The sequence below is a fragment of the Enhydra lutris genome, unplaced genomic scaffold, assembly GCF_002288905.1.
Source record: "Enhydra lutris kenyoni isolate GAN:26980312 unplaced genomic scaffold, ASM228890v2 scaffoldscaffold36, whole genome shotgun sequence".
Taxonomy (NCBI): Eukaryota; Metazoa; Chordata; class Mammalia; order Carnivora; family Mustelidae; genus Enhydra; species Enhydra lutris.
The window spans coordinates 42,568-61,350 of record NW_019154120.1 but is presented as its reverse complement, the minus strand read 5'-3'; the positions used below and the strand labels follow the sequence as shown (position 1 = coordinate 61,350).

Genomic DNA, 18,783 nt, shown 5'->3' with positions numbered 1-18,783 from the left:
GAACAGCCCTCCTCAATACAGCCACTGCGCCAACGCCTCCGTTCCTCCGATCCCCCCAGTCCCTGGCATCCTCCCCCCCACCCCCGCACGCAAACACTAGCAGGACCCCAGCACCCCCGCTCGGCACCCCTTCCTCACCGTGCTCAGGATACAGCCCCTGCCCGCACCCTTTCCTGCAGAGACACGGCTTCCCGGGGGCCCCTCCATCCTGGGGCTCCCCTCTTACCTCTGTCTCCTTCTGGGGAGACAAAGCACCAAGAACCCAACTGGTGTTAAATGACTGCCCGGGGCTCCGAGCCAGACGCTCTGCTGCTTCAGGAGACGTTTCCAATGGCCGGACTGACCTCACTCGGGACGTGATTTATCTCCCAGAGTGCTCCCCGTGGGCAAACCGACAGCTCCTGGTACCTTCGCCGAGCTGTGTGACCAGCACCACTACTGCCGAATTCCAGAACATTCCATCACCCAAAAAGAAACCCCAAACCCAGAGCCACTCTCCCTCTCCACCCAAGGTTGTGATTTGCGCTATTTCATTTAGTTTATGTATCTAGAGTCTATTTATGGAGAAATGAGCAAATGTGGATGCAGACGCTCGCCCTCTCGGTCTACTCCAGACAGGAATGGGGCACACATGCTTCTTCGTAGCCAGTGTCTTCCACTTACTATGTCTTGAAGACCCTGGATTTTAAGCACAGAACTTGTCATCTTCCTGGCATTTCCGAGACACTGTCCCAGCAGAGGAACAGCCACTGGGCCCGGGAGACTCTGCTGGGTGGGCCACCCACAGTGGGCAGAGCTCTGAAGGCCGGGAACTACCCTGTGCGTCCACTGGCTGTCTAGACGTCACCGTCTGAAGGAGTGTGCTGCCCTGGCCACTTCCTGACGTTCCCACCTCGGGCGAGACGGAACTCTGACCTGCAGGCCATCACTCAGCTTCACCACAGCTCGGGCTATGGGCGGACGTGCCAGCACAAAGATGTTGGTGGCAGACCTGGGCACAGGCTGGACCCTGACCCTGGTGGCTCCCTGGGGCTCAGGTTTGTCCTCTGTGAAAGGGACAGTCCATCCCTGCCTCCCTGGGCTTGGGGGCAGCGGGCAGGGGGACAGGTGCTGTAGGGTCTGTGGACCAGGACTGTCCAATGCTTCTGTGACAGCGGCACAACCCTGGGACGCTCGTTGTCCCCTGCAGCCCACCCACCAAAAACACCGCCCGTGTGCGGGAACCAGGGCCCGGGTGTGCATACTGTACCACCGATCAGAGACCCCCGATTCCCGTGAACCACATGGCATTTCTGCAGGCCCTCTCCCGCTGTCCTGGGAGTACTTACCAGGCCCCACGCAGGCCTGGCAGCATGGGGACATCCAGTTGGGTCTGCAGCAACAGAGGGTAGAGAGGACTTATTCTAACTCCAGAAGCACCTGGGCATCCACAGGAGCCCCCGTGCCCCCAAGAACTCCTACTGCGGAATCGGCTTTGTAGGACCCGCAGCATAACGGGACTGTGTGTCCTCACCCAGAAGTCAGGGGCTGGACCACCTGCCCTGGGGCCCACGGCAACGTCGAAGTCCTGTGAGTGCTCTGTGAGCGCTCGCTAAGTCACCCGGAAGAGTCGTTCACCGGAGACACAGTTTACATTGGACCCATTGCTCCAGGCGGGGGTCCCCTCCCCATGCTGACAAACCAGCACCCAAAGCCCAAACCCTAAAGGTGGTCAAAGCTCTCCGCTTTTGCTGCTGACTCAGAACCCTGAAAGTGCGTGTTCTGGGACTGAGCCCCTCTGTGCAATCACTGGGGGAAGACGGAGGGTCCTAGGAGGGGCGCGGGTCCCAGGGGAGACGGCCCTCTAAGCCCAGACACCAATGACGCGCCTTGTCCCAGGCCAGGTGCCCCTGCCGGCAAGCAGCATGAACACACGCTTTCCTGGTGGCCAAAGAAGCTGACCTCTCCGCCGAGGTCACACAGGGGTGGGCAGAGGCCCACAGAGAGGACCTACCCGGAGCCCGGAGTGGGCCAGGACCGAGGGGAGAGCAGATCCAAGCTGCTCGGACGCACGGAGGTCCAGCAATGGCAGGGAAGGAGGCAGCATGGAGGCAAGGACGGTCACCAGTCCCAAACCGCACCGTTTTCCTGCACTTATGTCTGTCAGCACAGCCTCTGGGCTTGTTAGCTGCAGGGAGGGAGCTGGCCGCCCCGAGGTCCCTGCCCCCGCATCTGGGAGGCGGAAGGAGACATGTCCGGAGGGAAGCACGTGCACAGCGTTTTGTTGGAGGGGGCAGAGAAAGCCCAGCGCCGTCGGGGTCGCGAGCAGGTGGCCGACGGGGGTAGGATGACCGACCCTTCTGAGTGACCAATGATGCCCCGGTGTGTCCGGGGGGTCCGGGAGGTACTTCCTCCTGGGGGGACTTGAGACTCACAACATGCCATCGAGAATCCAAGAAACATGACTGTCACCGCCGGCCTCTGGTCCTGGCGTGTCCGTGCCTGAGACCCGGGAGTGAGGAGGGTCGGCCACAGACACTGGCCCTGGGGAGGCCCGGGCCTCTGCTGGGATGCGGTGACCCCAGCAGCACCTGACAAGCTGCTTTGGTAAAAAGTGTCCTTTCTCGGCCTGTGACCTGAAATTTCTGACAAGATGGCAGACACAGACATCCACGGACGTGTTACAGGAACGCGTCTTGGCAGAGCGTGAGCCGAACGCGGCCAACACATGAGGCTCTGACGGGTGTAGTTTCAGCGGGGGCTGGGGAGCTCAGGGGGCCGGCAGTGACCGCAGCAATGGGAACACCCCAGACTCCACTGCACCGTCCACTTACACGTGGTTAAAATGGTAAATTTTATTTTATGTATGTTTTTCCAGAATAAAAGATTAGCCTCTGTCATCAGTCAGCACACGCTGTGGTACCAGCTCCCTCCTGGTCTAACGAGGCGCAGCCTGGCAGGGGAGGGGCTGGGCAGCCCGAGGGGCTCTTCTGCTCTGGCACTCCCTAGTCCAACTGCCAGCCTCACCCCAGCGCTGTCTGCAAGGGTTAGGTGCCACGAAACGGTTCAGGGCCTGGAGTGAGACCGGGGTGCCGGGGGCGCCCTGGGGCTGCTGGCCTCCATGCTGAGTCACCTTCCCACAGGACGGGCTGGAAAATAGAGATACTGGGCAAAAACAGGAAGACAGACCACTGTGCAGGAGGAAATCCCAGTCTTGCTTACGCTTCTGGGAGAGGAAAGTTCACAGTGGAAATTTTTATCTCTGGACTCCCAGCCAGGGCAGGTAAGTCGCTGCTTGATGGCCCGTCCAGTGGCGCTGCAGACACACACAGAAGGGCTGAGGCCAGCTTGCCGGTGCGGGAAGCAGGGAAACAGGCCAGCGTTCAGAAAGAGTAACAAAGAAAGAAAAGTAAGAAAGGAATGAGGCAGGCAGCCCTCTCCAAGCCGGGAGTCCAAGGGCCTAGATGGTGGGGGCACGTCGTCATTTCATTCCGGGCTTTGGAAACCATTTTTAAAAACACAGCCTTCCCTGTGCAACCGCCGATGGGAGACGACTCCCTCTTCTCCCTTTGACCCCTGCCGAGGCCACATCTCAGTGGGCGTGTGGCTTCGACAAGCCCACCTGGGTTTCCACGGCTCCCGGCCTCCCACACCTGCCCCTGAGATGAGAAAACCCTGGAAAAAGACACCGTGACCCCGAGTGGGTGCTGCTGGTCCCCAGAGCATCTGCGCGCGCCTCTGGGTGGGCCGCGCCCCGGCCTGGTCCCTCCCTTGGGGGCCCTCCTGGGCCAACAGTAACTTTCTCCAGCAACTTCATTCCTTCCCAAGAAGGTTTTTGTCCCAATGGATGGCGTTTGATTGGGTTCAAAATGACTGGTCCAGGACCGTGAGCATCGGACCACAACTTGGGGGCAGGCCCAGCGGGCTGGCCTTTGGCTAAGAGGAAGAGCCTCACGTGTTCAGTCCCTGGTGTCTTTTCCCAGCAAAGACGCTTCCAGAGCAAGATGCAAAGTGCTGAAGAGAAGACACGTTAACACGGACGCCAGCGTCCGCTCGCGCACACTAGACGCTCGGGGAGCCGCTTCGTTAACACGCTGAACACACCTCAGCTCACGGTGATCCGGGCACCAAGTTCCCGTGGGACGTGCCGCTGGCCACAGAATTTGCCCGTCACTTTGGGCGCTCGCCCTGTGTGTCCTCCACGCCTGTCCGCCCGTTCTGGGCAGGGCTTCGTGGCCGACGGTGCCCTCTAGGGGCTCCCCCGCTCCTTAGTGTACACCTACTGTTTGCAGGTGAGGAAACGACCACCTGGTTCTCTGGGGGCGCGTCAGCCCCTGGGGCCCTCCCACCCTCTCTTCCATTGCTCACTGTGCCTGGCGCTTCTGGACCGAGCCCCAGCCTCGTGCTTCTCCCGGGACTGCACAAAGACTTTTCATTCTGCCCGCTGATGCCTGGCCTGGCACCACCTCCCCGTGTAGCCCCCGGACCTTCTGTTCCGGCTTGCGCAGCACGCTCCCCTGAGTGGTCCCTGTGTCCCTGGACAGGACATGGGTTGCTGAAGCCCATAAGTGAGGTGAGCCTGTCCATACACCGGGTAGATGTGAAGGGCTGGTCGTTCTGGGATGCTGTGAGTGACATTCGGGAAGCGAGTCTTCAGCGGAAGGCTCTATAATTCATGCTGAAAACTTGGGGCTGGCGGACTTCCCCCGGTACCGTTGTCGCAGTCAAAGGGGAGTAGCAAGGACCTTGCTTTCAGGAGGGACTAGAGGCCAGGTTATCCCTTGGCTGCCAACCCCCAAACACGGACGAGAAAGCTCAGACTTAACCCCTTGCTCACAAAGCCTCGAGGGAGTTGGCAGTTCATTCGGTCAGCCTTTGGCAACGTTTCCTAACACAGTCCATCAGGTTTCGATTCTATCCATTCCAGACAAGCAGGTCCCAAGTGAACCTAGGTCCTGCTGTGGGAGACACTTCCCAGAACACCTCTGTCTCCCAGAGTGTGTGGTCCAGGACAAGCAAGTGCGTGTGGTTATCCCTGGGCTTTGGAGAAGGCAGCTAGGCATAGGCAGAGTTCCCATAAACCACCCCCGACAGCAACACCTGGGTCTGGCCCCACAGAGGCCCTGCTGACCCTTATTGTGGCTCTCCATCACCCAACACAACCTTCAGGGGCCAGGCCTGTTTCCTGGGCTCTGTTACATGGCTCACAGGCTCCAGGAGACACCTGCACTCAGCCACTGGGAAGAGTCTCCAGTTTGCTTGTCACGGGGCTGGAGGGAAGCATGAGATCTGGTGACTCCAGGTTGGGGTGACCGGAGTGTGGGCCTTTGTGGTCGGGGGCACCTCCCATGGGAAGTGCCTGAGCTCCTAGCATTGACAGCTTCCAAAAAGGCACCCAGACAGGGCTGGGTCAGGGTGTGCAGCTCAGCGGGAGGCCATCCAAACTGCCGAAGAACCCCTTTCTTCTAACCCTAGACGACGGCACAGAACCCTGCCCCACCCTGGAAACAGAAACAGTCCTGCTCTATTAACTGAGGAGTTTGCTGCTTTTTGTTTAAAAAGATTTATTTCAAAGAGAAATCCTGCTAACACGGGCAGCCTGACAGCCAATCACTCGGCTCAGGCCCGTCAGCCTAACCCTGCAAAGAAAGCCCCATGCTGTGCCTCCATGCTTTGCCGTTTCCGCCTCAAACGGGCCATCCGTGAGCTCGCCCTCTTTGAGAACTGGCTGAGATATAAACATGTTGGTCATCCTCTGACCAGCCCTGTGACATGATGGATCAGAACCAGGGAGCGGGTCTCCCCTGGCCAGACCCCACTTGGGCACAGAGGCGCTAGCAGGCACGGTGGGGCCCGAGCACCTACCATGTTCTCCACTTTCAGCTCCAAGCCCAGGGGTCTGCCACTCCCACCCAGCAAGGCCAGGCTGAGAGGGGCACACCAGGTATGTGGAGTAGGATAACAGCCTGCTGAGGTCCCAGCCTTGCAGGGTCCCCACCTGGGTGCTGTCCTAATGGGAGAATAGCCCACAGCCTACACTTTTGGCCAGACCCTCACCGGCCTTCACTGTAGCCTTCAAGAGGGTAGAGTCAAATCTCACGAGTTTTCACGGCACAAAAGGACAGTTTTTAAAGATGTGTATGAAAAGATTCCATTCAAATGTCCATTGAATGCCCTGCTAACAAGAAGACTGTGGGCACAAGGTACCTTAGTTCAGAGTATGCACGCCTTTAACCTGGCGAGACATTTCCCCTAATTTACCCCACAGAGAGAACTCGGCACAAAGTAATAATGCACAACACAGTTTCTAAGAATAGAAAGTTGGAACAGTTTAAATATAAAATAAGGGATTGGTTATGTTTTGTTATATTTATATAGCTGATATCTCCGGTTAAAAAGGCTAGTGTGTATCTACACACACCCACAAAAAGTCAAAAATACAACACTACCTTAAAATGATATCTAAAAATTGAAATTACTTTAAAAGCATTTGTGTATTATGAGCCGATTTATGAGATAAACTCGCTGGTTTAGCAGGATGTAGCAGTGTGGAAGGGGCTCACCGGAATGTACTGTGGGTTCCTTGGGGTGCTGGTGGTGTTTGTTTCCACCTTGTCTGACATATCTTTTACAAGTGTGTTATAAGCAGAAAAGGCTTTTTAAAAACAAAAAGGCTTACAAAGAGTTTAATGAGAGGGTACGCTTATGATATATTAGAGTTTCAAACGCAGGAGTCCAAATCATAAGCATACCATGGGCTTGACTGTGTAAAAGTAAACGGGACCAGACAACAAAGAAGAGACTGGAATCTGGTTCCCTCTCACCATTCACGTACAAGGTTCCCCGGGACAGGGCGTTCGCCTCCCTCCTAAGGCTCAGCTTGGGGGAGAGGCGGGCCCAGGGCCCAGGTGCTCCCCGCCGGCCGCGTCTGGGGACGCCGACGACCGCATGCTCTCTGACTCCCCACACGGACGTTAGCCTTGCCAGGACCAGCCCCTGGATTCTTCTGGATGGTGGGTGGCTCTGGCTTTGTTTTCTTTCTAATGAGCTACATCAGCACATTCTCTCCCCCTATCCACTCCCACTCCAGGGGTGAATGCGGGCTCCAGGCATTTTGTTTTCTGCATGTTCCCACGGTGGAGGAGTGGGAGAGTGTGTGCCCTTTCTTTCAGTTAAAAAAAGAAAAGAAAAGAAAAAAAAGAAAGAAATTCTCCAAATATGCAAACTTGGAGAAATCAGCGGCAATTAAAGAAGCAAATGTGTCTCACGAGAAAGCTCCCACAGTGGAAGGGTATCAATCCCTTCCTACGAGCACAAGGACACGATAAGGTTAATTCAGCAAGACCACACTTTCCCTCACCACGTACAGCCTCAAACCCCGGGCAGTGTTTGCGGAAAGAGAACTACAGCATCTGAAAAAGTGGGAGACACCGAGTGCCTCCTGCTGAGCCGTGAGCCCCAGCCGAGAAGCCACCTGTGCCTCCCACTACGTCACGAAGAAGTGCAGAGAAGCAATCCCAGGCAGGACTCCTATGTCCAACACTTTAAGATTCTGCCAGTGCGTAAAACCGGATTCGCAATGATTAAATACGTCTTACTTTGAAGAACATCCCATAGGTACTTTCTCTGGCAACTCACTTAAGTGAAATCATGAGCAAATACCTCCCACCACCCCCATCGTGCAACTTCTGATAGATGAGACGTGCATGTCTTCCTCATTCCAGGCACCGAGAAGAAGGCCAGAAGGCCAGAAACAGTTACCAGACACATGGAAATGCGCAGTGTTTACATGTACTTTAAAAGTAGGTATTTCAGAACATTCTAATCGTGCTGAAAATCTTGTGACATGGTTGAGTCTGCACAAGCCTCCCATGACGTCTGCAGAAGCTAGTCACCTGCGGGACAAAGGAGCCCCCAAATTCGACAAGGCTTCCAGCTCTAGATCTGGGCTGGGGCCTGGGAGGCAAAAGGCCCATCTCTCAAATAATGAGAGTGCTGGGAATGCTGGTGTTGGGGGTTTATGTGATGGATAAGTGGTAAAAAGTTAGTGTTTGCACTTCCTGTTTGTTCTGCTAAAAATAGAGATACTCTGAGGATCTCTGCGGGTCTTGTCCGCATTCTCTGGTTTGGGCCAGCTTTCCAAAATGTTCCTGCGTCCTCAGGGAGGGCCAGAGGAGCACGCAGGGACAGAGAAAGTGGCTCCTCAACACTGGCTGAGTGTGCTACCCAAACCTAAGTCCACATTCTCCCACTGTGCCCTCTTGATTCTATAACCTATTTAATGGGCAAAGCGTTAAAGTGAAAGGCATAAGGACATCTGTTATACAGCCATGGGGAGAAGCCCCAGTTTTTAGTAGGAGTCCAGCCCCACACAGAGGACTACAGAAGTCTGGTAAATGCTGGGAGAGAGAAGCCTGTGCACATGAAGGCCACAGGCAGGGTTCGCAGGCAGGGCAGAAACGCCATCTCACACCCTAAGGAAGATGTCCCCAAGTCAGTCCCAGGGGGACAAAGTCTGAGTCATTCCTGGCCTGTCGTCTGAGCTCCCAAGGGCAGACTATGCATAACTGGGTTCTTAACCCTGAGCGCTCCATGGGCCCTCAGGAATCAGAGGGTGCTGGGAAACTGCTTCTCAGAATCACGTTCTTAAAAGCAGTAAGTAAAACACATGTATTTACAAAGGAAATAAGTTATTTTGAAGATGATAAAAATCCAACAGCAAACATGTGATACAACATTACACGTGCTTTCTTACTTGTTTAATGTGTTAAATAACAACCTGCACCACTCCTTTAAAATGACAATCACTGCAAACCATGTTCAGACATCTGCTACAACGAGCAAGATTTCTGTGGGCAGCCAAGTGGCCAGTCTGGCTGGCCTTGCCCAGGGCTGGTCACGTTCCTATTAAGTCTATCAATGGACCCAAAACACATGCCCCTCAGGAGCGATTGGAGGGTCCTGAGCACTGTCTTGAGTTTTGATGCCACAGAAATTAATTACAAAGTGCAAGTGTTCACACCTATTGAAAATGGCTGAATTTCGGAAACAAAGGCTAAAGACGAGCCCAGACAATATCACCCAGGGTCCAAGCTCAGACCCAGGAGAGTCTGGTTGAAATCTCATACTTTTCGAACAGAGATACTGAGATATAATTTATTTATTGAAGCTTAACTTACGTACCATATATTTACCCACTTAAAGGGTAAAATCCAATGGTCCTGAGTATATTTACAAGCCCGGCAGTCAACATCACTGCTGAATTCCAGAATATTTCCAGTGTCCAGGAAAGAAACCCTAACCTTCCTAATACCCATTCTGCCAGCACCATGAATCTGTGTCTGTCTCTGTGGATCGTCCCATTCTGGACTTCTCATATAGAGTTGATTCTCATTATTCACAGTAGTTACGTTCTATAAAGTCTCTGGAACATTGAACCGTGACTCCTGGGAAAATACAGGGGCAGGTTCCTGTGAGCCTCTTGATCACGTCTTTATCCACTGAGCAATACAAACCCTTGTGCTATGTGTGTGTCTGTTTAAAGACACAAATTCACTGTATGTCACCAACTCACAATGTTGAGCTCACACCCAAGAGCACTTTCTACATAGAGAACACTCTATCCCTCTTGCACTGAGGAAGATGCAACAGCACTCTGCCTGGGGTAATTTTCAACAGTGACATCTTAAGAAAAGCACAGGAGGATACTGGGAAGAGGGCAGAGCAGGGAGCACCAGGAATCTCTCCCCACCTGGGCAACGGCTGCACGGGCAGACCGTCTGATGGGACTCTTTGGGGACCGTGGGGTCTGCCGAAGCCTGCCACTGTCCAGGGGAAGTCGTCAGTTTGGGTCTCTCCGAGCTCTCAGCACGGTCGCAGCCACCCAGCCACGCCGCAGGCAGCTGTGCACGTGTTTCTGGAACAGCCTGCAGACGCCAGGTGGGCAAGGACCTGTCCTCCCAGTAGCAGGGTCTACGCTCTGACACTGACGGTGGCTTCCCATCACACAGGTGCCGACACCGAGCCTGGCGGCCATCGCTGCCGCCCCTCCAGCTCCAGCTCTAGCGACACCAAGGGCATTGAAAGGGCAAGGGCCCCCTTGGCCCCCTTTTGGGAGCCACACGTTAGGACGTTCAGAAACAGCTGCATGGGTGGGAATTAGGAAGGGACTGTGCGTGCCCACGGAAAGGCTCAGACAAGACCCGAGGAGACAGCAGCTTACGCCTCAGGCTGGTTCTCGGCACAGAGACAGCCCGCCGACAATCCAAAGAACTTCGACAGCAAAAGAGCAAACCCTGGGGAAGGGGGAGAATCCGATTTCCAGAGTCACCACATTATAAGACTTGAACGTCCAGTGGTCAGTCAGCCAAAAAATCACAAGACACACAAGGCGACAGGAGAGTCTGGCCCACTGAAAGGAAAAAGAGAATTCAACAGAGTCAGTCCCTTAAAAAGGCCTGAGTCAGATCTACTAGACAGGCTTTAAAACAACCGTCTCCAAGATGTTCAAAGAACTAAAGGAAGATGTAGGTAAAATCACGAAAGAAAAAGTATGAACAAAATGGAAATATAAATAAAGAAGTAGAAAAATCAGAAAAGAAACCCAAAGAAGTCTGGGTGTTATAAGAAATTAATGAATCATTGAACACTACATCAAAAACTAATGGTGTACCATATGCTGGCTGAATGAACATAAAAAAAAAAGTTCTGGAGCTGTATAGTAACTGAGATGAAAAGCTCACTAGAGGGATGCAAAACAGATTTGAGCAGACAGAAGAAATATCAGTGAACCTGAAGACCGGACATCTTTGGGGACAGTGGACATGATTAACACTGTGGACTAGAAAGTCCATGAAAAAACAAACAAACAAACAAACAGAGCCCAAGGGACCCGTGGGACACCATCAAGAGGACCAGTATATACACTGTTGGAGTCTAAGGAGGAGAAAAGGGCAGAGAGAGTATTTGAAGAAATAATGGCTGAAGAAAGCCTTCCTAACTGTAAGAAAGACATGTATATAAAATTCCAGATGGTCAGCAAATTCCAAGTCAGATGAAGTCGGAGAGACCCACTCGGAGATACTTTACACCCAGACTTTCAAGACAGGAGAGAGCCGTGAAAGCAGCGAGAGACAAGAGAGTCCTCACGTCCAAGAGAGGACGCCCAGTAAGATTATCTGCAGACTTTTCATCAGAAACTTTGGTTTCAGCAAACGTGCACCAATACGGTCAAAGCTGTAAGAAGAAAAACCGGTCAGCAGAGAACCCTCTATCCAGCAAAATCATGCGGCAAAGTGAGAGAGAAACCAAGACATGGCCAGACAGACAAAGCAGTGGCCGTCGGGTGCCCACTGAGCCTCTCCTACAAGAGCTGCTCCTGGGAGTTGGACGGGCACAAGGGAAGGACAGGAGACGGTCCTGGGAAGCCGTGCATGGAGGAAGGTCTCAGGGAAGGCTAACACGTGGCCAGTTATAAAAGCTAAAAACCTAAATGTAAGACCTAAAACTATAAAACCCTTGGAAGAATACTTAGGACAAATGCCTTAGGACGTTGGATTTGACAGCAAAGGCACAGTTACTGAAAGAAAAAATTGACAAATTTGACTTTGTACAAAATTACAAATGTTGTACATCAAAAGACATAATCCCACAGGGGAAAAAGGCAGCCCACAGAATGAGAGAAAATACTTGCCAGTCATACATGTGATAAGGGATGATCATCCAGAATATGAACAATGCCTGAAGCTCGCCAACCAAAGAGAATCTGGTGCAAAAATGGGCAAAGGACCTGAACAGACATCTCTCCAAAGAAGATGGACAAGTGGCCATTAGGCACTGAAAATATACTCAACATCCCTAAATAATGGGGACTTAGAAGTCAAAAGCACGAGATCCCACCTTATACCCATTGTGATGGCCACTCTAAGAAATCAGAGGGGCACCTGGGTGGCTCAGTTGGTTAGGTGTCTGACTCTTGATCTCAGCTCAGGTCTTGATCTGGAGGTTGTGAGTTCAAGCCCTGCACGGGGTGGGGGGCGTGGGGGGAAGAAAAAAGATAAAAAGAAAATCCTAAAAACAAGAGGTATTGGAGAGGATGTGGATAAACTGGACCCCTGTGCACTGTTGGTGGGAATGCAAGTTGGGGCAGCCCCTGTGGAGAACAGTAGGACAGTTCCTCAAAACATCAGAACCAGAGCTACCACATGAAGCAGCAACATACGTAGTACAGGGTGTGTTCCCAGAAGGATCGAAAGGAGGGTTTCAAAGAGATGTTGTCTCACAGTCATAGCAGCATTATTCACAACAGCCAAAACACTGAGGAAACCCAAACGTTTGCTGATGGATGACTGACGAACGAAATGTGCTCTGTCCACACGAAAGAATGGTATCCAACCTCACAAAGGAAGGAAGTTGTGCAACATGACACAATGTGGATGAATCTTGAGGACACTGTGTTCAGCGACACGAGCCAGTTACAGAGACAAATGCTATGGGATTCCACAAAGCAGGGTGGCGGGTGCTAGGGGTGGAGGGAGGGCAGCATGGGGAGTTCGTTAGAAGACAGACTGACTCAGTCCTACAAGATGAAAAGCATCATGGAGACAGAGGGTGGCGATGGTTGTATGTCACTGGGAATGTATTAAAGTCCCTGAACGGGTCGATGGCAAATTTTATGTCCTATGGATTTTGCCACAATTAAAGAAGAGAAAACGCAGAAGAAAGTGACAAAGAGGACACTGCGTGGACTGTGGGAAGGACGTTTCTTCCGCCTGAGAGCAGATGCAAGAAGGTGGAGTGGAGCCCTTCCAACGTCAGCCGCATCGGCCGCTGACTGTTCCCTGCTCTGCACGTCTGCGAACAGCCCCGCGGGTGCCCTGAGTACTGAATGTCGGCGACAAACAGACTGGAGCAACTTCACTGGGAGGACGGACTGAAGAGAGCCCCAGGACAGCAGCCTGGATGTCCGGCTGCTCTTGCCTCCCGTTCTCTCCGAGGTGCCTGCGTGCTGCGTCCGTGACCCCTCGGCCCCTCTGTCCTGTCCCATGGCGCATCCATGCTGTCCACTCACGGCTGCCGTGAGCAGCCCCGCACAAGTTCCGGTGTGGGAAGGTGAGTCCCACATCCTGGGGCTTTGGTGAAGGGACACGGGTCTGGAGTTTTACTGTGCCATCTGTGTAGGTTTGGGGGAAGAGATTAGTAAGTGGCAAAGTAGTTTTCCCAAACCGAACTGCGGGTTCAACTCAACACCTGTTGGAAGACTGAGGACTTTGCACGCGGGACAGTAATGAGCTTTTTCTTACAGGACGTATCCAGGTTCATAAGGTCAGGATGTGAAGGACAGAGTGTATGGCCACAGCCCAGCCATGAGAACAGCATATGTGATGGACATCTTGGAACCCTTGCTGCAGGGAAAGGACAGGGGACTTGGATGTCACCTTGTAGGGTAGCCTCAGCAAGGCCCTGCCCACGGACGGACACTCCCCCGGTCATCAAGTCCGTCCTGAACACACAGGGTGTGAAGATGGCTCCTGCTTCCTGCCGTCCACAAAAACCCAAGCTCCCTGCCTCTCCCACTCGGACACAGTGCTCACAGTGACCGTCCACTGAGGATGGTGAGAATGGAGCCCTAGTGTCCCCAAGGACGGGACCACGAGGCTGGGCTGAGTGAATGTTAGGGGCACGTTCCTACTCAAGTCTGACAATTATGAGGTGGGCACTGCTGTCCCATTTTACAGACCAGAAACAGCATTAAGGACCAGTTGGTCACAGAGCTGGTGACAAGGATCTGAACTGAGGTCCCCCATGCTCCTTGCTGTCACCTGACAGAGGAAGGCAGGCTTGCAGGGAACGTGCTCACACTGCAAACCCAGGGGCTCAGAAACCTGAAGCCAGCGGGTTAAACTCTGGGCTATTTGTCCGAGGACAGTGGAGAAGGAACAGTAAACAATTAAGACAGGATGGAGGGCCTCAAAGAAATCTGAGCTTCCCTCAGGAAGTTGACACGTGCCCAGCTGCAAACACACAAACCCTGGGGCTTCCCGCATCACCTCAGCCTCAGTGAATTAGCAGCGCGGGGCGCCGGGCGCCACCAGCCCTCAGCCCAAAAGGGTGCTCTCGGTGGGGCCTCGGGTGGCTGACGAGGCCCACGCGCAGATCTGCTGCTCGCACACCCACCCTGACCTGGGGCGGCCAGGGCGGAGCCGTGGGGTGTGGCGTTCAGAGAACAGCTGACCGACGCCACACGCCACACGGGGAAGCCGGGGGACGTGAGGGAATGAGGCAGAGCAGCTCGGGCCGGGCCGCTGGGAGAGGGTGGCGTGAGGGAGCCCCAGGGCGCCGTGGGCGGCACAGGCTGCCAGGCGGGGGTGGCAGGTGTGGTCCCAGGGAAGGGGATGAGAGCAGGAGGACCCCGGAGGCTGCGGCTGAGCTGGGGGCCCAGCACGCTGTGGGCTGGGACGGAGCCGACGTCATTGTGAGGAAGTGACAGCTGTGAGGGCTTCTGGGAACCATCAGCGGGATACCCAGCTCAGCAAGACGGCAGAGGCAAAGCTGTGTGATCTCATGCCAGAGGACCCGTCGGAAAGGGAGGTCAGCAGATCTCCTGTGGCTCCCCCTCTGTGTGCTCCCTTCCAGCCCACAAACCAGTCGGCCCCAGCGAGTCCGCACGGAGCACGGGCTGTCGGCCAGCTCGCTCGGGCACCTGGCTGTGCGGCCGCTTGACGGCACCTACGTCCAGATGGCCGTCCGCGCCGCAGGGACCCTGCCTGCCTTCAGAGCTGGGCTCCTGGCCCCACACATGGCCCCGGGTCCTGGCCTCCTCCTGCCGCCAACACTGTGGTGGCTACAGGATGCGCCCAGCCCCCTGTCCCCACCGCGAGCTGTTCTTGTCCCTCTGGAAGCGTCCCCGAGGTGCTCTGCCCCGTGCAGGCGGCCAGCGGGGTCCCCGAGGTGCTCGCTGGGGTCACAGAAGGTCTGGTCATGACCAAGTCGACCAGGAAGCGCTGTTTTCCAAATGTCGAGCCGCACCTGCAGGGGTTCTCCTCAGTATTTCACTGTGAAACGGGAAGTTTCTCCTGACTCTGAGATGAAAACAAACATCTAAAATGCAGCTGGGAGTGGCACAAGGACGCGCTTGAACTCAGCAGCGGGGGTCCTCCCTCCCAACCAGACACCTACACGAGCAGCTTATTTTCCCATAAAATGATACTGTTACAGCAAAGCTAGGCCCTGAGCGCGAAAAGTTAACCGAAGTTATAACTGAAAGCTCGCATCATTTTCCAACCCTGAGAAGACAGTGGAGAGCACACACTGGCAGCCACAGCTTCACTCTCGCGTTACTGGCTAAAGCCTGCTTGTTAGTGAACTCCCTTGCTTCCAGTCAAATATGACAGCGTCAATATTATTCCATCCTCAGTATTTGGACGTCAGAAGTCAACACTACTGAAGACGGAAAATGCATTTTAAAGTGTCTAACAAGGGGCACCTGGGTGGCTCAGTGGGTTAAAGCCTCTGCCTTCGGCTCCGGTCATGATCTCAGGATCCTGGGATCAAGCCCAGCATCGGGCTCTCTGCTCCGCAAGCAAGGAGCCTGCTTCTCCATCTCTCTCTGCCTGCCTCTCTGCCTGCTGATCTCTCTCTATCAAATTAAAAAAAAAAATCTTTAAATTGTCTAACAAATTAACATTGACCAAACAAACATCACTTTCTTTCATCTGCCCACGGGGCAGACACAAGAACCACGTGGTTCTGTCCTGACAGACGGCAGTGGGTGCTGCACCAGTGTGACGGGCATTGGGGACAGGCAGCACCCCCGCCCCGTACCTCGTTTCTGGATGAAGACCCGGAGCAGAGGGTTTGCGCTGGACACGGCCTTGCAGAAGTTGTCGTCGTTGTTGATGGGCAGCAGGTCCCCGTGCACGTCCGCGTAGCCGATGGTCACGTCCGTGTTGGAGATGTGGTGCGTGTGCACGACCAGCTTGTAGAAGTCTTCAAACTTCCCAGGCTTGTGGCGGTCCAAGGAGAACCTCCGGAACTCAGCCCCAAACTACAGCGCGAGAGACAGGGAGTAAATGAGTGGTGGGGAAGGGCGGCCGAAATAAGGCTTGTTCCCTGAATGACAAGTGTGTGACAGTATCCCCGTCCTCACGGAGCTTGTGCAAAGACAAGAGTGGGGGGAGCAGCTCCGCCAGCGCTGCGGGCAGGACGGGTGCTGGGGCTCAGGCTGGACACGAAGAGCAATGTCAAAACTAATAACCAGGACGGCGCATGAAATGACAGGAGCCTCGGTGAGGGCCTCCACCCACGGCTGCCCTGCAGGCCCAGATTACGGTCTGGACAGCCCTGAGGCAGGGTCAGACCCTCAGGGGCAGGAGGGAAGCAAGAGCCCCCTGGAAGCTCTGCATTCGCCTGAGGGCAGTGGGTAGTCCTACAAGGACTTTAGGTTAGGAACTACCTGATAGGGTTTGCATTTCTAAAGGACCGAATGACTGTGCTTCAAAAGGGTCAGATCGGAAGCCAAAGTGAAGGGAGGAAGGACGGTGGTACAAAGGAGGCTTCAGAAATCTCGGGAGGCGGGGTCCTTGCACTGGCCAGAGGGACAGAGCAGGTCTGTCCCCAGAAAAGCGGGTATTCGCCATGTGCCCTGGGGAATGCCTGACTGCCCTGGCCTTGGCTCAGGTACCCACGCAGTTCTCGGGGCAGAGGACCCCAGGTCACCTCCCGTGGGCTGCACCGTGTTGGCGTCTGAGGACACCGCCAGTCTGGTCCACGGTTTTCCGGATTGGGGTGGGTTGCTGTCCCTCACTTGGCTACAGGGACCTTTACTCATCAGGCAGGACAGACGAGTGCTCTTCAATGTAACTGAAAACTAATTACAGTGGCTCCGGAACACACATAAATGAAACGTCCAATGACGTTTACACCGAACGAGTCGTTACGTCATCTAGACATTATGTCAAGGGCCAATCGCTCCCACCACATGGGTCTGTGTGGCTCTCAAACAGGGTGGGTGTCAGAACCACCTGGAGTCCCCCTGAGGTCACGACTGTGCTGACCTGGAGGCCAGCCCAAGACCTGCATTTTTAACAAGTTCCCAGGAGAAGCGGGTGCTGTCGGGCTGGGGACTGCACATACGAAACCAACGATTTTAGGGGAGTCCATCTCCCAATCTCCCCACCCACAGATCTCTGAGAATCAGAGCAAAAGCAAAAAAGCAAAAGGAAACAAAGTCCTCACCCACCCTGCACTGCCCCGGGAATAAAAACACTTCCAGGCACACAACAGCGGGACATCTGAAAACGTCGGTCTGGGAACGGCCACCCTCCATGAGGAAGCACGGCTCCACAGTCTGCCTCCCACACGCGGGGTGAAGGGGGTGCGGCGGGGCTTCCCCCTTTGCTGCCATGGGGGTGCACAGCCCAGCAAACCTGAAAGTCCCTCCCCGAATTCTTTAAAGACAGGAGTGATTTCGTATTTGTCCCCGTACACCCCACGGGCTGGCCTCTGCACACGGGGACGGCACCCCGCGGCCATGAGACTCATCAGGACGCCTGGGGCCGAGCCTATGACGTGCACTCCGGGGAGTCCTTTTCAGCTTGGGTTGTGCCATCCCATCACGAACGTGTCTGAACAGCAGCCACCCCCCCTGCGCCACCTCGGTCCTGACACCAGTTAGCTTGCAGAGCGGCCTGAATCCCTATGCGCCCCCGTTCAGTAAACACGTCAAGGGAGTTGGATCCCGTCTGATGAGAGCAGTGAGCACCTCCGACGTTTGCGCTTCTTCCCCAGACTGGACGCCATGCACATGCTCTAAGCAACTCGGGCTGCCTCTCCTCCTCTCACCCCTGTGGGACCGAGGCCACATCCCAGCTTGAGCAGGGAGAACCAGCACGTTGGACAAGCCCGTTTGGTCTAAGACACAGCTAAGCTGTTTCTCACTTTTTCTATTAGTTTCCTTCAAAATACGTCCTACTGTGCTGATGTGAAATGAAAATCCAGATAAAGCTACTCTGACCTGTTTGATAATGAGGCTGGCTTAGTCGATTCCACAGAATGGCAAATACGCTTCATACGTTGAATGAACCTCCAAGTTTAGCAAAAAGAGGTATGAAATGGGATATTACATTTTTATTGTGGCAAAATACACATAACATAAAACTGACCATCTGTGCCAGGTCCCCACCATCCACATGCCTTTGGATGCTGTGGACTGAGTCTGTCCCCTCGAACACGATGCCCCAGCCCCTCTCCCAGTCCCTCGCCATCACCTGCCCCAGGACTCTAGGACTGCGACTCCTCCCCGTCCTTCACATGAGTGGGATCACACAGTTTGTCTCTGTGACCATGATGGGCATGATTCCTCCCATTCTGTGGGTTACTTTACTCTGTGCACCTTGGTCCTTCTAAGGGGAAATGCCACAGCTGTGGTCAGGACACAGGGAAGAGAAGGTGGGCGGTTTCAGGCAGCTAACTTGCCTGCTAACCTAGAACAGGTGCCATATGAAGGTTTTTCTTAAAAAACTTTCCTTAGTAAGCACTGAGCTTTGAAGTCCTGACTGGTTTGGAGTGAGGACAGGCAGCCTCGTTTGTGGGGTTCAGCCAGTTTGACACTGGGATAGCAGGTCTGACCCTCAGCAGTCACTACATGGTCATGAGCCTTGGGGGAGGCTCATGACCTGGGGGAGACCCCCCCCCCCCAGTGGAGATTCTGGGCATTTCAAGATGGTCTCCAGGGAAAGCTCAGGCATTTTCGGAGGGATCCGGACACACTACTGGAGCGGTCTTCAAACATCACGTGCCCCTGAA

At 54.4% G+C, this 18,783-nt stretch overlaps 1 protein-coding gene across 1 annotated transcript in view; it reads right to left on the bottom strand.

The window, feature by feature from the left end:
* The window catches only part of LOC111154316 (par-6 family cell polarity regulator gamma), an 82,627-nt gene that overhangs the window by 43,726 nt on the left and 20,118 nt on the right, over window positions 1-18,783 (bottom strand). The window contains exon 2 of the mRNA XM_022513833.1: window positions 15,802-16,024. Within this exon, the coding sequence (XP_022369541.1) occupies window positions 15,802-16,024 (223 nt within the window). The remainder of the gene's footprint in view (window positions 1-15,801; window positions 16,025-18,783) is intronic.